The sequence below is a fragment of the Urocampus carinirostris genome, chromosome 4, assembly GCF_059441175.1.
Source record: "Urocampus carinirostris isolate Australia breed hairy pipefish chromosome 4, RoL_Ucar_1.0, whole genome shotgun sequence".
Taxonomy (NCBI): domain Eukaryota; kingdom Metazoa; phylum Chordata; class Actinopteri; order Syngnathiformes; family Syngnathidae; genus Urocampus; species Urocampus carinirostris.
Genome location: NC_142352.1, coordinates 20,440,960 through 20,464,623, shown reverse-complemented (window position 1 = coordinate 20,464,623; position 23,664 = coordinate 20,440,960). Strand labels below are relative to the sequence as shown.

The window sequence follows — 23,664 nt, the reverse complement described above, 5'->3', positions numbered from 1 at the left end:
GGGAGGGTGGCCATTAGTTGTTTTGGATGTTCGTTAGATGGGTAGTATGTATGGATTGAGAGGTTTTGCCATTGGTTTTGCTTGATGGATGAAATAATGGATTGTTAGATGTTTGGGTTTAATGGAAATGGAGCGGGGCATTTGTTTTCTTGGATGGATTATGAGTTTTGGTGGAATTGTTTGGGTTCGCATTAGTTTCGTAGGGAGATAGTGGTTGGGATGGATGGATGAGTATTGTTAAAAAAATGGGTGCTCATTGGGTGGATGGATGCACAGACAGATGGTTGGTACATTGGATGAATCAATAAATAGACAGATGGATGGATGGACACTGTTGTGTCTGGTAGACAAATGTACGGACAATTCCAGAATAACAAGTGCTGTCATTCCCCTTCAGACTGAAAAGACTCTGGGAGGAGGAAGTAGCAAAGTCAGGCCTGGAAAAGTCATCTTTGGTCCGAACTATTTTTCGTTTTGTAAGAACCAGGCTTATTCTCTCCATCATAATTGGCCTTCTCGCAATGTTGTCAGCCTTCATGGGTCCGGTTAGTCAACTCTACTTCATAAACCTCCCAAAAGATCTTGAAGCCAGTGCCAATCACTGCTCCAGGACTAGTGTTTTTTGGTGTCAGTTTACTTCTTCTTAGAACAATTTTCAACCTCTCCCAGGCTATTCTGGTGAACCTGCTTCTGAGTTATATAGACGACCCTTCCAAGTCAACTCTGACACGTGGCGTCGGCCTCTGCTTTGCTCTGTTCACCTCTGAGTTCTTCAAGGCCTTCTTCATGTCACTGATGTGGGCTATCAACATTCGCACTGCTACACGGATAAAGGGGGCATTCAGCACCATGGCTTACCAGAAGGTCATCTCACTGCGAGTGCACAGCGGCCTTTCCTTTGGAGAGGTATTTTTTCAGCTTCTTGTGGTGTTCCAGAAAAAAAAACCATCTAGCTTAATATGACAGAACAATGCCAATTTTTTATGAAACTAATTTTTGCTAACTTTTTGTCTTTTTTTCTATACTAGAACAAAATATGTAGCTCTTAGGCTTGATGTTAAGGTTGTTAATTGACTTGTTAGTTTACTTAAATGGGATCATGATCTAAAAAGGCTGTCGCATCCAACGTTAACAGTCGCCGATGTGGCTGCTAGCATTAGTTCCTGTTGCCACTCACAAACCAGGCTTTATTGCAGCCGCTTTTGAAACAGGAACATATAACATGTAAAAACCTTCCCAATTTCACTTATAAGCAAGGCTATATTTTTTGATAATCTATGAAAATAAAAAAGGTGTTCTAGTTTGCCTAAAGGAGCATTGTGTATTATGTGGCCCCTCCTAGCAGTAAAATAAACTTCATCCATTCAAAAAAGCAATAATGATTTAGATAATAAGAGAAAATACATGAACTAGCATATAAACGTGCATGTTTTAAATTACTTGTAGGTCAAGAGATACGTATTTATTTTACATAAAATTAGGCTCACCTAGAGGAAGTAAAAACCTTGTGAAAAGCTGGGGAAAAAATGAAAACAAATAATAAATAAAATAAGGTGCACTTGGTCAGTTTGAGTCTTCCTAGTTTGTATTCTTGCTTGTTCATTGTGGCACTCATTTTTGGCTGCACTACACAAAAACACATCTGCCGGGTCAAATATTACACAGTGTCCCTTTAAGAAAAAAATCATTATATGGTAGTTTTGCCATATTGCTCACCCGTACTTGACATTTATCCGAAGCGATTTCAAAAATTGAACAGGCCACCCAGAGTAAAGTTTACCACGCAAAACGTTTTGTTCCCACGACCCTAAATGTTTGTGTTGAGTGCATTTGTCATATCTAATCTCATTTTAGGGAGCTTTATTTTGTCTAGGGCTCATTAGTTCATTGCAAAACAAGGATACAGTGGGACCTCGCTACTTCGCGGTTCCACGTTCGCGGGTTCAGAGCTTCGCGGGTCTAAAAAAAAAAAAAAAAAAAATAATTGTAAAAAATTATAATAATAATTTTTTCTTAAGCATTTTTGAATGGGCGTCGCTACTTCGCGGATTTTCACTTTTCGCGGGTGGTTTTGGTCCCCATTAACCGCGATAACCGAGAGATTACTGTAATGCATTTGTTCATCTTGCTCTGTCAGAAAGTGCTGTCAAACCTTAAGTGCCAAGTATTTCTTTGGTCTAAAATGTGTCTCAATAAAGTTTGAATCAGAAAATTGGTGAAGTCTTCCCTTTTAAAACGTTTCTTGTCTTGTTAAACATAGTCGTCTCTCTCTTTGTAGCTCATTAACATCCTGAATAACGACGGTCACAAGCTCTTTGACGCTGCAGTTTTCAGCACTTACCTAATATCGGCCCCAGTCCTGTTTTTTCTTTGCATCGTCTACGCTTGCTACATTCTGGGTGTCACGGCGCTGATGGGTGTCGGCACCTACTTAGTTTTCCTCCCTACACAGGTCAGGAAAACTGTCCCGTCGTCATTTTTTTTTCCTTACAAGTCGTCACATGCTCATTGTCTTTACCCTGGGTTCAGGCTTTTTTGGCCAGGCTCATCAACAAGTTCCGGCACAAAACCACCTTGATCACGGACAGTCGTGTTCGCACCATGCATGAGATCCTGAGCAGTATCAAGCTCATCAAAATGTATGCCTGGGAAGAGTCTTTTGAGAAGAAAATTGCTGGTACGTTTCAACCTTCCCCTTCTGTTAGTTTTCATGTAACACGCCCCATGTTAGCTGGTCAGTGGCGACCTATGTCTTAAATGATCTGTACAATACACTATAACAATCATCCAATTGTTTTTTTCCTCATCTCTTGATTATCTCATTTGGCTTCCTTAACCATGAAAATATTGATTTTTGTATTTTTGTTGTGGGTCCCTGGGCCCTTTCTCTGCCAGTATACCCCAACCTACCTAACCAACTTGAAGTTTGAGAATTGTTAAAAATGAACTTCAGAAAATGTATGCAAATAAATATAATGTTCTTTTGTCACCTGACTATTACTGAGGATATTACAAAATATCTGCTAAAATATTTTCATTATTGTTTCTTTCATTTTTTAATAATAACTATAATACAATCTATATTGTCAGGCTAGATTTGGACCCATAGATATTAATTTAAGAGCGAGGCTAAAAATATTTTTTTCAGCAACAGAAATTGAACACAAATACAAAAAAAGCAAAACAAATCGATTTAAAAACATCAATTTGTGTGACCACACAAAACAACAGCCAAGTAGAAAGAAGTTTGGTACCTTGTTCCAAAACAAATAAAAACAACATTAGAGTAAAAGTCTCAGTGTGCAAGGAATTGCATGTGTATGCAAGTATGTTAAGATGCATGCATGGAATAAAAGTGACACTTTTAGTGTCTTTTTTTATGAAATATCACTTACAGTTGATGTACAATATGTCCAGTCTACTAATGATTTCAGTTTTGGCTGTAGTTATTGTTTAATAATCTTGTTTTTATAGCTGGGTCCAAACTGACATGAACAATACAAATGTAACAATTTCAATGAGAGTATTTTTTTTTGTCGTAAAACATTTTTTTTGTACTTTCTTTTATCGAAATAGACATTCCTGACAAAGTCAGGAATCCTTGATACACTAAACAAAGGTTTGTGTTTTTTTAAAGCATTTCAAATCCAAAACAGATCAGTAGCGACCCTAATACAAGATCAGGTTCAAGAATTGCAATGATATCAAAATAAAAAACAATGAATTATGAAAAAAGCACAATTAACCATTTCAGTTTTGCAGCAAAATGAAATTAATCAGGGAAAATCACACATTACTTTGTACTTATATTTTGTGTTCAACAAAACCACGTGGTAAAGATTATAAAATAACATGTATTGAAAAACATATGGTGTCGTGTGATAGAGAAACGCTCAAGGACAAAACGCAATGTAGGGTAAAACCATGTCTTCATCACTTTTTTGGAGCCTTTAGTGACACATCCCTTAAAAGAGTTTCTTTTTCTTTAATTTCTTTTTTTTTTTGGTTTGTGTCTTCCTAGAGTTAAGGAAGACAGAAAAAAAACATCTACGCATGTCAAGTTACATCCAGAACGCCACCACCAGCATCACGAGCATTTTGCCTACCATTTCCACTGTGGCCACTTTTATGCTGCACACTTTGTTAGGCCGGAAGCTTGGCATTACTGAAGTAAGTACATGTTAATCACAAATGAAATCAAAAGTAACCAACAGCATGACCAGTGACACTGTTAGTGTTTTTTATATGAACGTAATTATGGAAAGTAAACAACGAAACTTAAATCAGCAGTAGAAATGTGTTTTTCAATTGAATAGAAAAATCCGGTGTGATGTTTAGGAAGGGGGTTAGGCTGGTCCCATGTTTTTTTTTAAATATTATATAGCTTATGAATGACCTATATTTAATGTTGACAATATCTGGGTATTGTTTGTTTTTGCAACATCTGTTGCAGCCTGTTCATCCTGTAAGGGGGATTACCTCATATGTGGTCCCTTCTCAAGGTTTTCTTAGTATCCTCATGTTGAGGTTTTTGAATTTCTCCTTGCCCTCATGTGTGTTTTAGATCAGGGAATGGTGTAATAGTCTGTGGTTTGCAACAATATGTGGTCTGTGCAGCCCTTTGAGACTCTTTGTGATTAAGGGCTATACAAACAAGAATGACTTGACTTGACTTGAGAGAATGTCTAATGATTTCTGTTCCTTATTTACGAGCAGTTACGACAAATAGTCACTAAATGAGGCTTCCCTTTGTGTTGTTGTCAAGAAACCATGAAAAAAAGTTATTTTCAATGCACCTGCTGATACGATTGGTCAAAGTCTAACGACTGTGTTTGACAAAAGTAACCTACGTAAAAATTAATGACATGAATAAAATATCTATCAAGCGGTTCGAAGCTCCACACATTAGTTTTACATGTTGGCAATAATCCAATTTGAAACGGAATATTTGAATTTCTAGAGCTAATGTATCGTTTACAAAAGAATTACTTAGGTAGTGTTTGCAAAGGGCGATGCGGGAGTTTTTTTTTTTTTTTTTTTGGTTTGAACAAATTTATTGAGTTACATCATTACTCAAATAGATGTGTCCCCATTTAACTTTAACATGTCGCTCACTAAATTTAACTGCTTTTCTCCTCCGCACTCCAGTATGCTGGTACACCTGTGGCATTTTCACTATGTGACTAAAAATAAAATGGAAATGTCCGGGATAAATCAACCAATACACATGAGTTTTTTTATCGAGTAAACCAGAGTTTACGTGTATATTTCGTCTCTGTACTACCAGTCCCACAGTGCTTTGGGGCATAAGGATATCCACGATGAGGAAAACTGAACACAAGAAAACAGATTACAGTACTCGGATGCATATAAATGCTGGAGTAATCAGATAACGAAAGGACTAACCCAACCATGTAAATCGGACTATTTTCACATGGACTAAGACCTTAATTGCATTTGCTTTATATAATCAAAGTACTGGCAATATTATGTTTCCACTCGGATTATTGCTTGCATTAAAACATGCCCATTGATGCTGAAGTTGCTAATTACATTTGTTTTTTGTTGTTTTTTCATGTCATCACTAGGCTTTTAGCACCATCGCCATTTTTAACTCCTTGCGCTTCTGCCTTGCTCTATTACCGTTATCTGTGAAGGCTCTGGCTGAAGGAAACATATGTGTTGGACGTCTCAAGGTAGTAAACTCATCTTGCAGTGGTTTTCAGGTTTCAGGTCAGTCCTTACAATTGTCCATTTTTACCTCCAGAAATTACTACTGATCCAGAATCCAGATTCCTATCTGGTACAAAAAGAAACAAGCGACTTTGCTATAGAGATGATAAACGCTACCCTTTCTTGGAACAAACCAGACAACCCCAGTGATGCTCCCTTGTCTGGTGTGGTCAATGAAGCGATGGTCAATGGAGAAACTGGACTCAAGGAGGAGGAACATTTGGATAATCTTCCCACTTTGAGGAACATTTCCTTTTCACTTCCAAAGGGACAGTTGCTGGGTGTCTGTGGAAATGTGGGAAGTGGGAAAAGCTCGCTGATTTGTAGCATTTTGGAGCAGGTGAGTTGAAAAACCCCCGTTACTTCTGCAAAGGCACTGTTCTCTAATGTACAACACTTGTTTTTGGTGTTTTTAGATGCACCTCCTTCAGGGCGCTGTCTCGGCCAATGGGGCATTTGCGTATGTTCCTCAGCAGGCGTGGATCTTCCATGGGACTGTTCAGGAGAACATTCTGATGGGGAGACCTTTGGACATGGACAAGTAATCCATTCACACCATGAAAAAACTTGCCACAAATAAAATACAATCCTTAAAAAATAATCTAAAACAATTACTGTGATCAGATATTATTATTGACTATGAGTACTATCCCTAGTATAGCAATTCAAACTGGTATACTGGTCAGATTATTAGTAACAATACTTCTCCAATCAAAGTACTATCATGACTGTGTTGCTACTTTTTACTCTTGTCGTTTGTTATTGTTCGTCCAAGGCCAAAACTAACCCGGACAATATCCGTATTACTTTTACTCTTTCTCGTACTACAGTATTTTCATTAAAGTTACGTCAATTTACTATTATTAATGCATTATAAAAGCTAAGTATACTACTACTATTTATTTTTACTGTTCCTACCTTAACATCCACTGCAGGGTTGGGTAGGGTTACTTTAACTGGATTACTTTCAATTACTTTTGGATTACTCCAATACCAAATATGCTAATAAAAGACAAAAGAAACTAAACATGAATAAAATTACTAAATTTTGTGCAGGCTTGGGGAGTAACGGAATACATGGAACGGAAAAAATGATGTTGGCAAGCTGTTTGGATTTATTTTCATTTTGTTTCTGTCGCATTTTATGTTAGTTTTGCCAGAGATCAAAGAGATCAAAGCCAGGAGAGAAAGCTTACCACGTGTTGTGAGTCGTAATTTTATTCATATTTAGTTTATTTTGTCTTTTATTAGCATATTTGGTTTTGGAGTAATCCAAAAGTAATTGAAAGTAATCCAATTAAAGTAACCCTACCCAACCCTGATCCACTGTTACTTCAACAAAAACATGTTATAATTACTACGACTTATCTTGCTATTATTGGAACAAAAATAAAGAATGACACATGGAACTACCCTAAAAATGGGAATGTTTATGAGTTCAATTGCTGTAAACAAATTATTTGTGTTTATTGTTGAAACTGGAGTGTTGATTACCATCCTCTGCAAACTGGTTGAACGTACTTTTAAAATGTATTATATATATATATATATATATATATATATATATATATATATATATATATATATATTTATATATATATATATATATATATACAGACATGGGACCAAGTCACACATGTGCAAGTCTCAAGTAAGTCTCAAGTCTTCACCTTCAAGTCCCAAGTAAGTCCCAAGTATTTTTTTCTTGGGCAAGTCAAGTCACAAGTCAAGTCCCGAGTCTTAGATTGCCAAGTCCAAGTCAAGTCACAAGTCATAAAAACAGCGACTCGAGTCGACTCGAGTCCAAGTCACTAAGTCTCAAGTCCCCATGTCTGTATATATATATATATATATATATATATATATATATATATATATATATATATATACTATATTGCTGGAAAAAACTGATGCAAACAGTAGGTGGCACAACACACCAGCAATGGCGACTTGGTTTCATTGGAAGTTTCATTAATAAAATAAATTTTATTTTGTTTTTCTTTTCACCCTGACTCCTAAAAGTCTACAGTTTGTTAAATTCTATTTTAATTGTTTTTTTTTGTGTGTGTTTGCAGATACGAAAATGTTTTGGATGTGTGCAGCCTAAGACCTGACCTGAAGATACTTCCACATGCTGATCAAACAGTGGTATGTTCTACAATTGTTTTTAAGTCTACTTATATTTTGTTACAACTGTTGATTTATACAAAAAATATTCAGATCTCTATTGATGATTTCTTGTGTCATTCTTGATTTTTACAGAATTTTAATGTTTGCGTAATTTTTTAGCAATTTATTTGACTCCTATTGTGTGGTTGATTTGATTTCTGTTATCGAGACTAAATACTGATTTTCATTCAAGATTCAAATTGTTGATTGTCATATGGACAGTAAAGAACCACAATTCCCTGCACAATGAAATTCTTACTTTGCTGTCCACACAGGTGCCAGCGTAATAAAAACAAGAAGCAATATACATGTACAGCATACATAAAAGAATATTACGAATATTAAAAAAGATAAAAATACAAGATTAACTCAAGGTGAGTTGAGGCAATGCATGGCAATAAAAATAAGATAAACACAGTTAAACACAGTTTAATTTATGATTGATTCTCACTTGAATTATTTGGTTTTTATGCATTTCCATCACTTTACTTTAAAACTTGAATGCTTGTAATGGATTTGCTCAGATTGGAGAGCGTGGCCTGAACCTGTCAGGCGGCCAGAAGCAGAGAGTCAGCCTGGCCCGGGCTGTCTATTCCAACAAGGACATCTTCCTCCTAGATGACCCACTGTCGGCTGTGGATGTCCATGTTGGCAAACACATCTTTGAGAAGTGCATCAAGCGCCAGCTGCGGGGAAAGTCTGTAATCCTGGTCACGCACCAGCTACAGGTATTTTCACAGTATTGTTGCCTAATATTGAAATACATATAAACAAAAGGGGCTACGGCAGCTGATTGGTTAGCATGTCAGCAGAACATTTCTGAGGTCATGGGTCATTCTCCCTGTGCTTGCGTGGGTTTCTTCTGGGCACTTCGGTTTCCTCCCACATTTCAAAAACATGCATCGGGTTAATTTTGTTTGTGTTATATTATACTTTAGTTATTTTATGTTTATGTTTTAATTGCATTGTTTGTTAATGCAACATCCATTGCAGCCTGGTTATCCTGGAAGGGGGATTACCTCATGTGCGGTCCCTTCTCAAGGTTTCTTCATTTTCCTCATGCTAATATTTTTGAGTTTTTCGTTGGCCTCATGTAGGTTTTAGACCAAATGGTGTAATAATAGTCTGAAAATTGCAGTGGTCTGTGCAGCCCTTTGCGACTCCTTGAGATTACGGGCCATACAAACAAACTTGACTTGACCTAAGTAGGAACCATAGATCAGGGTTTGTATGGGTGTTTGAAACCCTTGAAAATTCTTGAATTTTAATTAACCAGTTAAAGCTGTCGGGCCCTGCTGTTGAACAGAAGAGTGTGTTGTGTCACCCTGACCTGAGTGACATGGCCGCCTTCTTGTGTCCTGTTTCATCTGGAGGGACGAAAGCATGACCAACTTGGGTGCCGAGGTGCTTAACTTGTGGGTGTTTCAGCATTTGGGTTGGCCATGGTCCAAAAAATGTTGTGTGGTTTTTTTGCTACTTTTTCCCTTTTTATTTTCTTTGCTTTTTGTATGTGTTTGTCTTGCTGTCGGTCACCCCTCTCGAGGGATATGACCAGGGTAGATAGATAGATAGATAGATAGATAGATAGATAGATAGATAGATAGATAGATAGATAGATAGATAGATAGATAGATAGATAGATAGATAGATAGATAGATAGATAGATAGATAGATAGATAGATAGATAGATAGATAGATAGATAGATAGATAGATAGACAGACAGATAGATAGATAGATAGATAGATAGATAGATAGACAGACAGACAGCTAAAAAATGACACCGACACTGCTCTCTGGTTGCTTCACGTTGCCATAACATGCTACACCTAAACAGGGCACTATGAAATGTGTATTGATGGAAGGATTACATATCAGTTATTGACATTTATTATGTTATTTTTACCAAACACCTTTTTGGGGAGATATTCTCGTAAAGATATTTACACTTGTGTTGTTTAGATCCACAAACATATTTGCGATTTACTCAAAATCTAAAAATGTTATGTCCTGATGAATGCACACGCGAGATTACAACTCGCTTATGTAAATCGCAGATGTATCCGTGGCTCTGCAAAATATATGATTCTCACCGGATTTCTTCTTTTCATGTAACTGTAGAAATTGGGAAAATTGGCTTTAAAGTCCTTAAAAAGTGCTTGAATTTGGCCATGAAAAAGGTGAACCCTGATATATACCGTAGCATTACACAATTAATGTATTTGCAGACGCAGTTTACCTCATCCAGGATATTTGATGCCGCAAAGTATTCTGAACTTGCAATACAAAGACAGATGATGCACGCACACTACAGTTTATGCACTAAGAAAAGCCTCATGTTTATTGGTGGATTTCTCCAGAACATTTCCATTGTAGTCTTTTGCCACATGACGGAATGTGCCACAGTTGTATCCCTCCGGAGGATGTCACAGGTATATCCATCCATCCACTTATAGCGTACATTCATTCTTCTGGCAAGCCACGTACAAGCACAACATATAAACAGGACACAGAAATAGAGCACACCAATAGCACAGTACTCCATGATTTTGGTGAGTGAGATAAATGAAATCAGCCTTTATTTAATGTCATGTCATGTCATGTTTATTTGTATAGCGGCTATACTATAGCCCTTAATCACAAAGAGTCTCAAAGGGATGCACAGACCACAGATTGTTGCAAACCACAGACTATTATTACACCATCCCCTGATCTAAAACCTACATGAGGGCAAGGAAAAACTCAAAACCTCAATACTAGGAAAATGAAGAAACCTAGAGAAGGGACCACACATGAGGTAATCCCCCTTCCAGGATGACCATGCCAAAAGTTAAATCTTGAAACAACATCTATTTGCATAATCACATCCCTAGTGCTGGCCCCCGAGCCCTTGACACCTATTAATCCCTGTAGTATAACTCAGCAAAGACTAATAGATTGTTCTGTTAGTCAAAATTGTGCTACTTTGAGATAATTGTTTTTCTCCAACAGTACCTGGAGTTCTGTGACAACATTTTGGTTCTGGAGAACGGCGAGGTCCAGGAGTTAGGGAACCATAAGGCACTAATGAGCGCCAACGGACGTTATGCGCAGCTCATAAACAGCTACCAGGCAGTGCAGGCCCAAGTTAGACTTGTCTTTCTTTTTTTCATCCTTTATTTATGTAAGATTGAAGCGTCACTCAAAGTTTGTTGTGTTCAGACCGAAAAAGAAGAGGAAGTTCTGCCCGTGAAGGCAATTGAAGCTGAGCTGACAGTACGGGCAGAAAGCGGAATCGTCAACCTTGGTTACTACAATAACTAATACTGTACTGTTGTTACTTTTCCTATTTTTTAATGGCTGCCATCCACCTATCTCCCCACATCCACAGATTGCTTTGGCCACAAAATAGCACCAAATTAATGCTTTTACCTAAGACATGGTTTTGGACTATTTAAAACTAGGTTATAAATTGGTGATAAATAACAAACGTGTTAAGGCTTACTTGACTTTTAATGCTACTGCCACTGATTCCAATTGTACTTTTGTGATTACTACATTTTTAATATCAATATTCTTTATTTATGTTTTTGTCACAGCTACCACTGCTTTTAAATTTGTTCAGTTTGTATTACGGTTTCGCCAAGTTACTGATGGATGATTTTTGTCACAGCGTTTGACACAAAAACTGAAGACAATGTGGGTGATATATCCAGCCAAAAATGTGAGTCTCATTTTATCATGTTTTGTTTTTCAATCAAATTAGGTACATTTCAAATGTATATATTTGAGCGTTTCTATTACAGTGTACCGGAACATTTCGGAAGTTGAAGTTGACAATCTGGTCAGCAAGGAGACTTCCACAGAGGGAAATGTATCCTGGCAGATTTATGGAGAGTACTGCAAGGCAGCTGGAGGTTGAACATCTCCCCCACACCGACACAACACACATATACGTTTTATTCTCTGTGCTTTTTATTAGACACCATTTGGACTGAAGTTTTGCTATGTATCCATACATAACTACACACAGAGACTCAATGCATATATTTGTGGTCCATTTCTTCAGGTTACATCATCACTTTTCTCATCTTTCTCAACTTGCTTCTGATGATCGGCTCCACGGCCTTTTGCAACTGGTGGCTCAGTCATTGGCTTGGTCAAGGCAGTGGGGTAAGAACACATAAACATAGTGCATTACTAGTACTTCTGCAGTTTCAATGTATGTTACTACTACAGTATACCCAATTGTGTTCTTCTCAAGTGTTTGCAATTTTTGACCACAACAGCGTGTGTGTGTGTTTGTATATATATATATATATATATATATATATATATCTCATCTCATCTCATCTCATCTCATTAGCCGTACCGCTTATCCTCATTAGGGTCGCGGGGGGCTGGAGCCCATCCCAGCCATCTCTAGGCAGTGGGCAGGGGACACCCTGAACTGGTTGCCAGCCAATCGCAGGGCACACGGGGACAGACAACTCACTCGCTCGCTCATTCACACTTAGGGACAATTTAGACCGGCCAATTCACCTGAAATGCATGTTTTTGGAATGTGGGAGGAAACCGGAGTGCCCGGAGGAAACCCACGCAAGCACGGGGAGAACATACAAACTCCGCACAGGAAGTCTGGAGCTGGATTTGAACCCACGACAGGTTCCCATGACATGAACTGTGCCGCACAAGCGCTAACCACTGCGCTGCCGTGCTGCCCTATATATATATATATATATATATATATATATATATATATATATATATATATATATATATATATATATATATACAGGACTGTCTCAGAAAATTAGAATATTGTGGTAAAGTTCTTTATTTTCTGTAATGCAATTAAAAAAACAAAAATGTCATACATTCTGGATTCATTACACATCAACTGAACTATTTCAAGCCTTTTATTATTTTAATATTGCTGAATTTGGCTTACAGCTTAAGAAAACTCAAAAATCCTATCTCAAAATATTAGAATATCATGAAAAAGTATACAAGTAGGCTATTCAACTAATCACCTGAATCATCTAATTAACTCGAAACACCTTGCGAGGGTTTCCTGAGCCTTAAAAACACTCAGCTTGGTTCAGTAAACTAAATCACAAGTATGGGGAAGACTGCTGATCTGACTGCTGTCCAGAGGACCATCATTGATACCCTCCATCAGGAGGGTAAGACACAAAAAGAAATTTCTCAAAGAACAGGCTGTTCACAGAGTGCAGTTTCAAAGCATATCCACAAAAAGTCTGTTGGAAGGGAAAAATGTGGCCGGAAACGCTGCACAACCAAGAGAGATAACCGCAGCCTTAACAAAATTGTGAAGAAGAGCCGCTTCCAGAATTTGGGGGAGCTTCAAAGACAGTGGGCTGAAGCGGGAAATGGGCTACAATAGCCGTATTCCCATGGTCAAGCCACTTCTGAATTCAAGACAACGGAAGAAGCATCTGACTTGGGCTATGGAGAAGAAGCACTGGACAGTTGCAGAGTGGTCCAAAGTCCTCTTTTCAGACGAAAGCAAGTTTTGCATTTCATTTGGAAGTCAAGGCGCCAGAGTCTGGAGAAAGGCTGGAGAGGAGCAAAATCCAAGTTGCATGAAATCCAGTGTGAAGTTCCCACAGTCAGCAATGGTTTGGGGAGCCATGTCAGCTGCTGGTGTTGGTCCACTGTGTTTCATCAAGTCCAGAGTAAATGCAACTGTGTACCAAGAGATTTTAGAGCACTACATGCTTCCATCTGCTGAAAAGCTCTATGGAGATGAGGATTTCATTTTCCAGCATGATCTGGCACCTGCCCACAGTGCCAAAACCACCAGTAACTGGTGCACTGACCATGGCATCACTGTCCTTGATTGGCCTGCTAATTCCCCTGACCTGAACCCCATCGAGAATTTGTGGGGTATAGTTAAGAAGAAGATGAAAGACACCAGACCTACAAATGCAAATGAGCTGAAGGCCGCTATCGAAGCATCCTGGGCATCAATAACACCTCAGCAATGCCACAGGCTGATTGCCTCCATGCCACGCCGGATTGATGCAGTAATCCGTGCAAAAGGATTCCCAACCAAGTACTGAGTGCATCAATGGACATTTTCAAATGTTTGATTTAGTTTTGCTGTTATAAAATTATTTTTTTACTTGGTCTGAGGAAGTATTCTAATATTTTGAGATAGGATTTTTGAGTTTTTATCAGCTGTAAGCCAAAATCAGCAATATTCAAATAATAAAAGGCTTGAAATAGTTCAGTTGATGTGTAATGAATCCAGAATGTATGACATTTTTGGTTTTTTAATTGCATTACAGAAAATAAAGAACTTTATCACAATATTCTAATTTTCTGAGACAGTCCTGTATATATATGGGCAGCACGGCGGCGCAGTGGTTAGCGCATGTGCGGCACAGTTCATGTCTTGGGAACCTCCTCCGTGGGTTCAAATCCAGCTCCAGACTTCCTGTGCGGAGTTTGTATGTTCTCCCCGTGCTTGCGTGGGTTTCCTCCGGGCACTCCGGTTTCCTCCCACATTCCAAACACATGCATTTCAGGTAATTTGGCCAGTCCAAATTGTCCCTAGGTGTGAATGAGCGAGTGAGTTGTCTGTCCCTGTGTGCCCTGCGATTGGCTGGCAACCAGTTCAGGGTGTCCCCTGCCCACTGCCCGATGATTGCTGGGATGGGTTCCAGCGCCCCCGCGACCCTACTGAGGATAAGCGGTGTAGCTAATGAGATGAGATTATATATATATATGAAAAATGAAATTTTATGTACCTTTGGTGTAAAATCGTATATTGGGTAAAATGTTGTAATTAGGGGTTGACAAACAAATCCTACCCCACCCCAAGTATAAACGTTTTAAAGCGGGGATGATGTATCACGGGGGTCTACGATATTTTACCCTTTCTATAAGTTGTCAAAGACTAAGACCAAAGCAGAATTAAGCATTATAACTTAATGCGAGGCCTTTTTTTGCTACTTTTTCCAGTCAGCCAACAGCACTACATCCGCGCAAGACGACATTTCCAAGAACCCGGACCTGCATTTTTACCAGCTGGTCTATGGCGTGATGGTGTTGGTCATGATTAGCTTGGCTGTGGTGAAGTGCTTCTTCTATACTCATGTCATCTTGCATGCTGCCTGCTACTTCCACGACACCATGATCAAGAAGGTATGAAGCTCATTTTGCCATTAAAGACGATAACAGGTACCAGGAATACAAATTTGGCGTATTCTGCTGTGTTAACTCTTTTTTAAGTAGAGTACTTTCTTTAAGGGTCCCATCTTTATTCTTTTATTTTGGGCCTCTAAAGCAAGGGTCTTGGTGAAACTGTGCCAATTCAGGTTTTCCACAAAGGAAAGCGTTGAAAGTGTTTTAATTTGGTACACAGAATACGATCTAAAAAAACATTAAGAATGAATGTGAAACTATAACTGAATTAATGTGAAAATGTATGAACGAATTCCTAATTTGCATGGGTTTTACTTACATTAAAGGGGCAATTTGTATTATCCGACCACAAGACATTTCTGTATTGTGGAGTGCAACCAAAAACGAGTACAAGGAAGGATACAAACTATGGAGACTCAAAGTGACCAAAATGCACAATTTTACCTTATAGTTTCTTGTCCAGCCTTTTGGAGGTTTTTGGTTTTGGTACGTTTGGATCATAGTTTGTGTATTTTGGATTCTTTTTCAACCCAATATTGTTCTTTTTAATTAATTATCTTTTTTTACCTGCCAGAATACGTGCAAGCTTGGTCTTAAATTGTTTTGGATGTGGTCTTGAAAACGTCTTAAAAAGTCAAGTCAGTAAATTTCAATGTAAATATCCTGGGGGAACCCTGGATACAGAATAGTGTATTTTAGAAATCTTATGACCATTGACATCACAGCTTCTTAAAATCGCTTTCGACAACGATTTTATCTTCTTTTTTTTGGGCCTCCAGAGTACTTGACATCCTCCGAAAAATTTCTATTATTGCTCATGTTACTATTGAATTCACACTTTGATTCCGAAAAAGATGGAAATCCAAGGCTGCCAAAATGAACTGGGAAAGACTCCAGGTTAATAGGCTATGTTGATAAATAAGATGTACTGGATGAATGTTTTGTAAGACTTTCAAATTTCTAAATACTTATTAAGCATCATTGCATTGTATGAAACACGTTTGAAAGGGACATTTTGCATTATTTAGCCCTTCCTAGTTGCAAAAAAGTCAATAATTTGAAAAAACAATTTGGATTTTAATAGTAAGTAAAAATACATGCACTATCATTTAAATGTAATTTTTAAAATACTTGCAGGCCAGTAATTTGTATTTATTTTACACAACATGAGGCTCACCTAAAATGAGGTAAAATGATTGTCCGCCATCTTGCTCCTAAGGGTACCCCAAAAAAGCAAACAGCTTGTGAAACCTGGGGTAAAAAATGAGAAGAAAAAGGATATGATTTGGTCCTTTTGAGTCTCCGTAGTGTTTGTTGTTGCTTGTGCTTTTTAGCACTCCTCTTTGTTTGCACTACACAATACAGCGACATCTTGTCGTCAGATATTACACAGTGTCCCTTTAAGACAGGTATAATTTTGGTATATGGGCTGCAAAAGGCCCTAGGACTTAGTCTGGACACTGACGGTTTATAGTGTAAACTTCCACAGATTTGACAGATGTTTCTACAGATATTGATATTTCATGTCCAGATATTTAATGTTCTAATTTTATATTGAACGACCTCAACAAATGATAGACTTATTGCAACTATATTCTCTTGTTTCTGAGCAGCAAAGACAATCTACAAATATTTTCAACACTCACCCGAGGGCAGGACTGGTAAATCTTTGGGATGAAAGTCAGCATTTGCTTGAGAGCTGGGTGATTTGATCTATTGTGGTGTTAATCAACAGTGCATTTCAAAAAAAAAACATGTTCTCTGGTTGATAAATGGTTGTCAGTTCCTGCTCAGAGCCTTTGCTTGAAAAATGCTTGTCTACTAGTGATTCCAAGAACCAAAAGGAAACTGGAGGGTCCAAAGCATTTTCCATTTCAGCCCCGGTGCTGTGGAATGCTCAGCCCTCGGACATTAGATCTGCAAACTTGGTGGAAGTTGTTAAATTTAGACTTAAGACACACTTGGATTTTTTAGCTTATTAGTGATGTTGATCTGATACTTGTCGTCTTGTTGTTGAGGGAGAAAGAGGAGCTTGGTTGTAGCACAGGTCATACATTTTGAGCCATCGTCCCTGCAGTTAGACAGATTCACATGGTTTTAGATTTCCATGATTATCTGTCAACCCCTATTTAACTGGAATTCTGTCAGTTTCACTGACTTTTCAAGATGGTGGGCCATTCTAAAGTGACTGAAAGGCTCCTGGCAGCAGGTTGACCAGATAAAAAATAAATGGATGACCCTATAGCAAGACAAGTTGATAGGTCCAAATCAGTGGTTTCAAGAATATTGAATCTTTACAGAACTACAAACTCATTCAAGTTGCCCTAGAAGGCTGGTCGTCCACGGAAGACAAATGCAAGAGAGGACTGCTCACTGTGGACGATGTTAATGGTAATTTTTTGCACACTGCAGCTAGAATTGTTTGCCAGTTTAGGGTTGAACATGGTAAGCATCTGTCTCGCCATGCAGCGTCTCGCCGTTTAAGAATATTTGGACTGAAAACCCACACTGCAGTGACCAAACCTCTCATTATCAAAGAAAATCAAAAAGCGAGACTGCCCTGCCCAGAATCCCGATACCAACCCAATAGAGAACCTCTAGAAAATTCTTGGTGACAAACATATGTTCAAATAACCCTAAAATCACCGATCTGTATTGGAGGCTGGAAGTGGAATGGACCAAAATTACACCGGAGCAGTGTGAGAAACTCGTGCTATCCTGTGGCCGCAAATGTGCTGAAGTCGTTCACAGCAGATTCCTGTATACTTCTTACTAATTGCTGATTGTTGTAACCTTCAGATTTATTTTCTATGCCAAAGCCATTGTTGTTCTCTAATTCTGATCAGTGGGTTCTCTAATTTAAAAAAAAAACTTTTTTTGGTGAATACATTGTATGCCTTTTTCATTTTTCGTTTGTACTTCTCTCAGCATTGTCTCACGGGCGGGATTAAATACGATGGCGGGCCTGGTCTGGCCCACAAGCTGTATGTTTGACACCACTGCTGTACATTGTTAGGTACTGTCATTTTCAGATCATAAAGAGCCCCATGAGCTTCTTCGACACCACGCCGACTGGCCGCATTCTCAACCGCTTCTCAAAAGACCAGGAGGAGTTGGATTTTGTTCTCCCACTCTACATGGATCCTTTCTTGCAGTTTTCCTTGCTGGTCACCTGCACAATCATCACCATCTCTGCAGTGTTCCCTCTCATGCTTGTCCCTGTACTCATCATGGCGGTTTTGTTCGCCATCCTGCTCTTGTGCGTTGACTCCACATCAGACCACCGGGATCAACCAGGGTGTGTTTAAGAACAGTGTTTTTTTATGCAGCTTGTTCCAGAAGAGCATTCGCCTGATGAAAAAAATGGAGAACATCACTCGCTCTCCTTGCATCTCCCACACTACCTCCACGCTGCAAGGCCTCAGCACCATCCACGCCTACGATATGAGGGAAAGCCACATCGAACAGTGAGTTTTAGCAATTGAGCTTGGTCCCCCATGCAGGGGCTTCATTGTCGTGTCCTGCCGTAGGTTCAAGTCTCTGTGTGACATCAACACTAACAACTACATGCTCTTCAACTCTGGGACCCGATGGCTATCCTTCAGGCTTGACTTAATGGCAGTCATGCTCACCTTGTTCGTCTCGCTCTTTGCTGTCCTGAGTAGTAACGATATTGTCGGTCCGTCTTTGAAGGGGCTGGCTTTATCCTACACAACACAGGTAAGGCCAGGTAACATTTTTAGAACATTTGCCCAAAGAAATCTGATAGTCATTTAGAACAGTAGACCCAAACCTTATCTGTATTACGAACAGGCTTAATATCTCACAATTTTCTCGTGGCCTAGACAAATAATAACATAAATAATTAAAACAATAACGTTAATAGGCCTAAATTTACTGTGTAATCACTGGACCGCCAGTGATGAAGGTGACATAGAAAAGGCATTATGTTTTCCATTTTATCTCATCATCACATATTTCACATAGACAAATGAAAGAAACAGAAAGTCCTCCTGAAACATATAAATAAATGCAAAAAAGCGTCAATGCATCATGGGTAGAAACATTTTCCGCGATCCGTTATCCCACATTGCATATTGCTGCGAGCGGGGCCTGCAGAGCACGTTTTTTCTGGCCTGGGGGATTTTTTTGCCGTTTTGTTCATCTAAAAGAGAACTGCAGTCATGCACCTGGGATCCATTATCCCTGTTCACATATTGCTCCGAGTAGGGACCACCAGACCACACTATAGTCCAACCTGGCGGCTCTGTTTTTGCTGTTACTGTGTTTCAGCCTAAAATGAACCTCATTGTCTTGGCAATGCTGCATTATCCCCATTTACTGTTTGTGAAAGTGGTTGCCAAGAGAGCAAATTTGTGTCATGTGTGGCAAATATTTTTTTTTTTCATTTTTTTTCTCGCCTAAGATGAACAAAACTTAACCTACCTCAATCCATTATCCCCTGTCCACTACGAGCAGGGGCCAGCAGAGCAAATTTTAAAAATGGGGGTTGTGAACTACTACTATTTCCTGGCTAGTTCTAGTTCCTTTTAATGATGATAAACGAGGGATTACAGTATTTTGATTTTTTTTCCCCCCAATTTATATATATATATATATATATATATATATATATATATATATATATATATATATATATATATATATATATATATATATATATATATATATATATATATATATATATATATATATATATATCTCATCTCATCTCATCAGCCGTACCGCTTATCCTCATCAGGGTGGCGGGGGGGCTGGAGCCCATCCCAGCCATCTCCGGGCAGTGGGCAGGGGACACCCTGAACTGGTTGCCAGCCAATCGCAGGGCACACAGGGACAGACAACTCATTCGCTCATATATATATATATATATATATATATATATATATATATATATATATATATGAAAGTTATTTTAAAGGCTTACTCAATTGTGCATTTTGCTACTTTACTTAATTTTCCTCCAACAGTAATTTAAATTGTATTTTTCTTCTATTTCTTTAGGTTAAATTATAATTGAAAAAGTGTTGTTTTTACAAAAAATAAACTTAATCAATTGACTTACAAACCTTTCTATATAATTGAATTTGGAATTCATATATTTCTTAATGTCATTGATATGAAAATCCATCCATTATCAGCACCGCTTATCCTCAGTAGGGTCGCGGGCGTGCTGGAGCCCATCCCAGCTATCTTTGGGCAATGGGCAGGGGACACCCTGAACTGTTTGCCAGCCAGTCGCAGGGCACACAGAGATAGACAAGTCACTCGCTCATTCACACCTAACAATAATCTGGACCAACCAATTAACCTGAAACACATTTTTTGGAAATGCGGGAGGAAACCAGAGTTCCCTGAAGAAACCCACTTAAGCACGGGGAGAACATGCAAACTCCACACAGGAAGGTTCGATCTCATGACCTCAGAACTGTCTGCTGCCCTGATATGAAAATATGTTTGTTTTAATCAACATTGGATTGAATTGTCGTGAATCCAATCAAATAAAAAAACGTATAATTTGAATCAAAGCCAAGTTAATTAAAATTATATTTGCATAGGATTAAAGTTTTCAAATGTACGAACTCCGCAGTAAAAATTCATTCATATTCAGAAAAATCAAAATAAAGTATAGATTCAAATATACGACCAAGTATTTGTAATCTTTTACTTCACAACATTGGAAATGGAATATGTGATATGTGTGCAGTTGACAGGGATGCTACAGTTTGTTGTGAAGCAGTCCACAGAGGTGGAGGCTAGATTCAACTCAGTGGAGAGGCTGCAGGAGTACATCACAGTCAGTTAGCCTCCTCAAAACAATTCAGATGAGAATGATGGATTTCTAATCTAAGCTTCCCTGATACAGTCTTGTAAATCAGAGGGGCCCACTCGTGTAGAAGACGCTAATATCCCGGAGAACTGGCCCAAAGGCGGCTCCATCACCTTCAGGGACTACAAGATGAAGTACCGGGACAACACGCCCATCGTTCTCAACGGGCTTGACCTACTCATCCGAGCGGGAGAAAAGCTGGGCATCGTAGGAAGGACGGGTTCTGGTAAGGTTTTGGAAAAAAATAGCGCATTTGTTCGTGTATAATGTGCACCCTTAACTTTTGATTAAAAAACGGTATTGACCCTTGTCACGTGACGTTACGTCCCCTGCCCTGGAAAAATGAGAGCCATGACGGATGGCAAGGTGCACCCTAGCGGACCGCACTTGAACGAGCATTTGAGTTGAAGCAAATACCAATAACTGCGACAGAAGAATATAACCACGGCTATTTACAATGGTGATTTTTTTGCTGTTCGCTGTGCCAACCGCCAAAGTTCTTAGCCCAATTTGGAATCGTATCCCTTTTGATGAAGACAGAAGATGTTGATGTTTATTTGCAATTAAAAACAGAGGGACTGGTGGCCCTTAAAATGAATTGAAGCAAGCTTTTTTTACAAGGTACATTTCATGTATTTCCGAGCAACTTTATTTTAAGTAAGTACGGGTCACATTAAAGCGATTCCCAAATTCTAAAATGTAAAAAATAGTATATGTAAGCATTGTAAGTGACAAACGCTGGATACGTGCGGCCATTTTTGAAATGATGTATTGACAACATAAACCAGTGGTGTCCAATGTGGTGCCCCCTAGGGACAGCTGAGTTTCCCGCAGACCTGTTCTGAAAATAGCACACCAGTGCTAGGTCATTGTGATTTTCTAGTAAAATGATTTATGGTTAACCCTACTTTTAATAATTAACCTGGTAACAACATAGTGATAACATGATAAGTTATTCTAGAAAGGCATGTCAAACTGGGTTCCCTTTGCGCTAATTATTGATTAAAAAAAAGTAGCTTAAAAAAGGTTGGAGAACCCTTGACATAAACTATGTACACAATACCAACATGAAATTTACAATGTTTTTAATTCATTTTCTTCAAAGTATAATTCATTATCAGATACACCAAAGAATTGTTTCCCTTGTCATACCTTTTTGCGTTTATATATATTTTTTAAGATGACACTCATTTTTCTCCATCCTCCTACATTTATCTTCGATACCATAAATAAAGATAGCATGACAATGAGATAAAATGTAATGGTTTATCATATGCCATCTATATCAGAGGTCAGCAACCTTTTCTGTACCATGGACCAGTTTAATGTCTGACAATATTATCGCGGCCTGGCCCAATAATATCATTCGTAATAATATCAATAATAAGCCTAAACCAACTTTGTAATCTCTAGATCACTACAATTTTAAATGACATCATTGTTTTGGCTTAACTCTTTCCCATTATGCTGCATTACAATTTTGTACAGCGTGGCACATTGAGTACTAATACTGTAGTGAAATTTTGAGATGAAGTCTACTGCCTTTTTGATGTCATCTACATTTCTACTGGACTAGGGGTTTGGAATAGAATGTCCCACCGCCACAGATTGGGTCTGATTCCTGTTGCGTCCAATGCTGAGCAAATATGGTCAGCCGAATTTGGCAACTAATCAATCATTGATTAAATACAAATGACTGTAAATCTTGTGTGTTTTGGGGGTAAAAAAAAACTGTGTACACACGGATAAACACGGTAAAAGAAAAAAAAGAAAAATAAAGCAACTTTTTTTTTCTCTCCAAATGACCCAGGGCTCAGTACCGGTCCACAGCCCGGTAGATGTCGACCATTGATCTATATCACTAGCAGTCTAGAGGTCAGGGTTCGCTGCTCTCGCCACTGTGACCCGGGTTCAATTCTTGTTGTATCCAGTGGTTTGCGATTGTGGTCAATTATATTTTTCGACTGCGATAAATCATTGTACCAATATGGTAATAAACTGTAAAACTTCATGTATAACGTGCACCAAAAATTTGAGTACAAAAAAATGGCGTAATACAGTTTACATTTTCAAATTTTGAACAAGTCATCCATTTGTTTCCTGCTGTCGCCAGGTAAATCTTCTCTCGGGGTTGCTCTGTTTCGGCTGGTTGAGCCGGCGGCAGGAAGCATCCTGATAGATGACATTGACATCTCCACCATCGGTCTACATGATCTGCGTAGCAAAATGTCCATCATCCCTCAGGACCCCGTGCTTTTCATCGGCACTGTCAGGTAATTTACGAGAAAACAGATGTTGTGGACCATCAATGGCAAAATAACAATTGTGTCTACACCACATCTGCCAAATTCATTGTCCTCGGGCCAAATGTGAACCGCCACATCATATTATATGGCCTGCAAGACAATGCTTAGAGAAGCACAAGAGAAAAATGAGCTGCATCGTGTCACACAATGACTTGCAGTTTTAAATATGTACACTAGATTTCACCAAAACCATCCACCACTCTCAAAGCACCCACCGTGGCTGTATTTGCCGACAATATCAATTAACCAGGGAATATTGAGGCAACCCTTTCTGATGTTATTTTACTTAAAATTAATGTCACAGGTATAATTTAAAAAAATGCACTTGGGTGTCTGCAGAAGTATAATCCTCGTGGCATGCAGGTACATATTATGTACATTTTCATGTTTTTTTTTTCAATCAAAGAAGTAGCATTGACAAATAAACACTTGGGAGTTGAAATTTCCCTCACATT

The 23,664-nt window shown here is 38.6% G+C and overlaps 1 protein-coding gene across 1 annotated transcript in view; it reads left to right on the top strand.

Moving 5' to 3' along the window:
• Positions 1 to 59: 59 nt before the first annotated feature.
• abcc12 (ATP binding cassette subfamily C member 12) overlaps positions 60 to 23,664 on the top strand; it is a 34,598-nt gene continuing 10,993 nt past the window's right edge. Inside the window, exons 1-22 of the mRNA XM_088333872.1 lie at positions 60 to 545; positions 670 to 906; positions 2,279 to 2,452; positions 2,530 to 2,677; positions 4,022 to 4,170; positions 5,589 to 5,696; positions 5,768 to 6,073; positions 6,150 to 6,274; positions 7,809 to 7,881; positions 8,427 to 8,630; positions 10,892 to 11,026; positions 11,102 to 11,186; positions 11,553 to 11,603; positions 11,686 to 11,796; positions 11,949 to 12,052; positions 14,870 to 15,052; positions 18,085 to 18,311; positions 18,382 to 18,519; positions 18,583 to 18,772; positions 20,781 to 20,870; positions 20,940 to 21,129; positions 23,017 to 23,176. Of these exons, the coding sequence (XP_088189998.1) occupies positions 522 to 545; positions 670 to 906; positions 2,279 to 2,452; positions 2,530 to 2,677; positions 4,022 to 4,170; positions 5,589 to 5,696; positions 5,768 to 6,073; positions 6,150 to 6,274; positions 7,809 to 7,881; positions 8,427 to 8,630; positions 10,892 to 11,026; positions 11,102 to 11,186; positions 11,553 to 11,603; positions 11,686 to 11,796; positions 11,949 to 12,052; positions 14,870 to 15,052; positions 18,085 to 18,311; positions 18,382 to 18,519; positions 18,583 to 18,772; positions 20,781 to 20,870; positions 20,940 to 21,129; positions 23,017 to 23,176 (3,212 nt within the window). The 5' untranslated portion in view covers positions 60 to 521. The remainder of the gene's footprint in view (positions 546 to 669; positions 907 to 2,278; positions 2,453 to 2,529; positions 2,678 to 4,021; positions 4,171 to 5,588; positions 5,697 to 5,767; positions 6,074 to 6,149; positions 6,275 to 7,808; positions 7,882 to 8,426; positions 8,631 to 10,891; positions 11,027 to 11,101; positions 11,187 to 11,552; positions 11,604 to 11,685; positions 11,797 to 11,948; positions 12,053 to 14,869; positions 15,053 to 18,084; positions 18,312 to 18,381; positions 18,520 to 18,582; positions 18,773 to 20,780; positions 20,871 to 20,939; positions 21,130 to 23,016; positions 23,177 to 23,664) is intronic.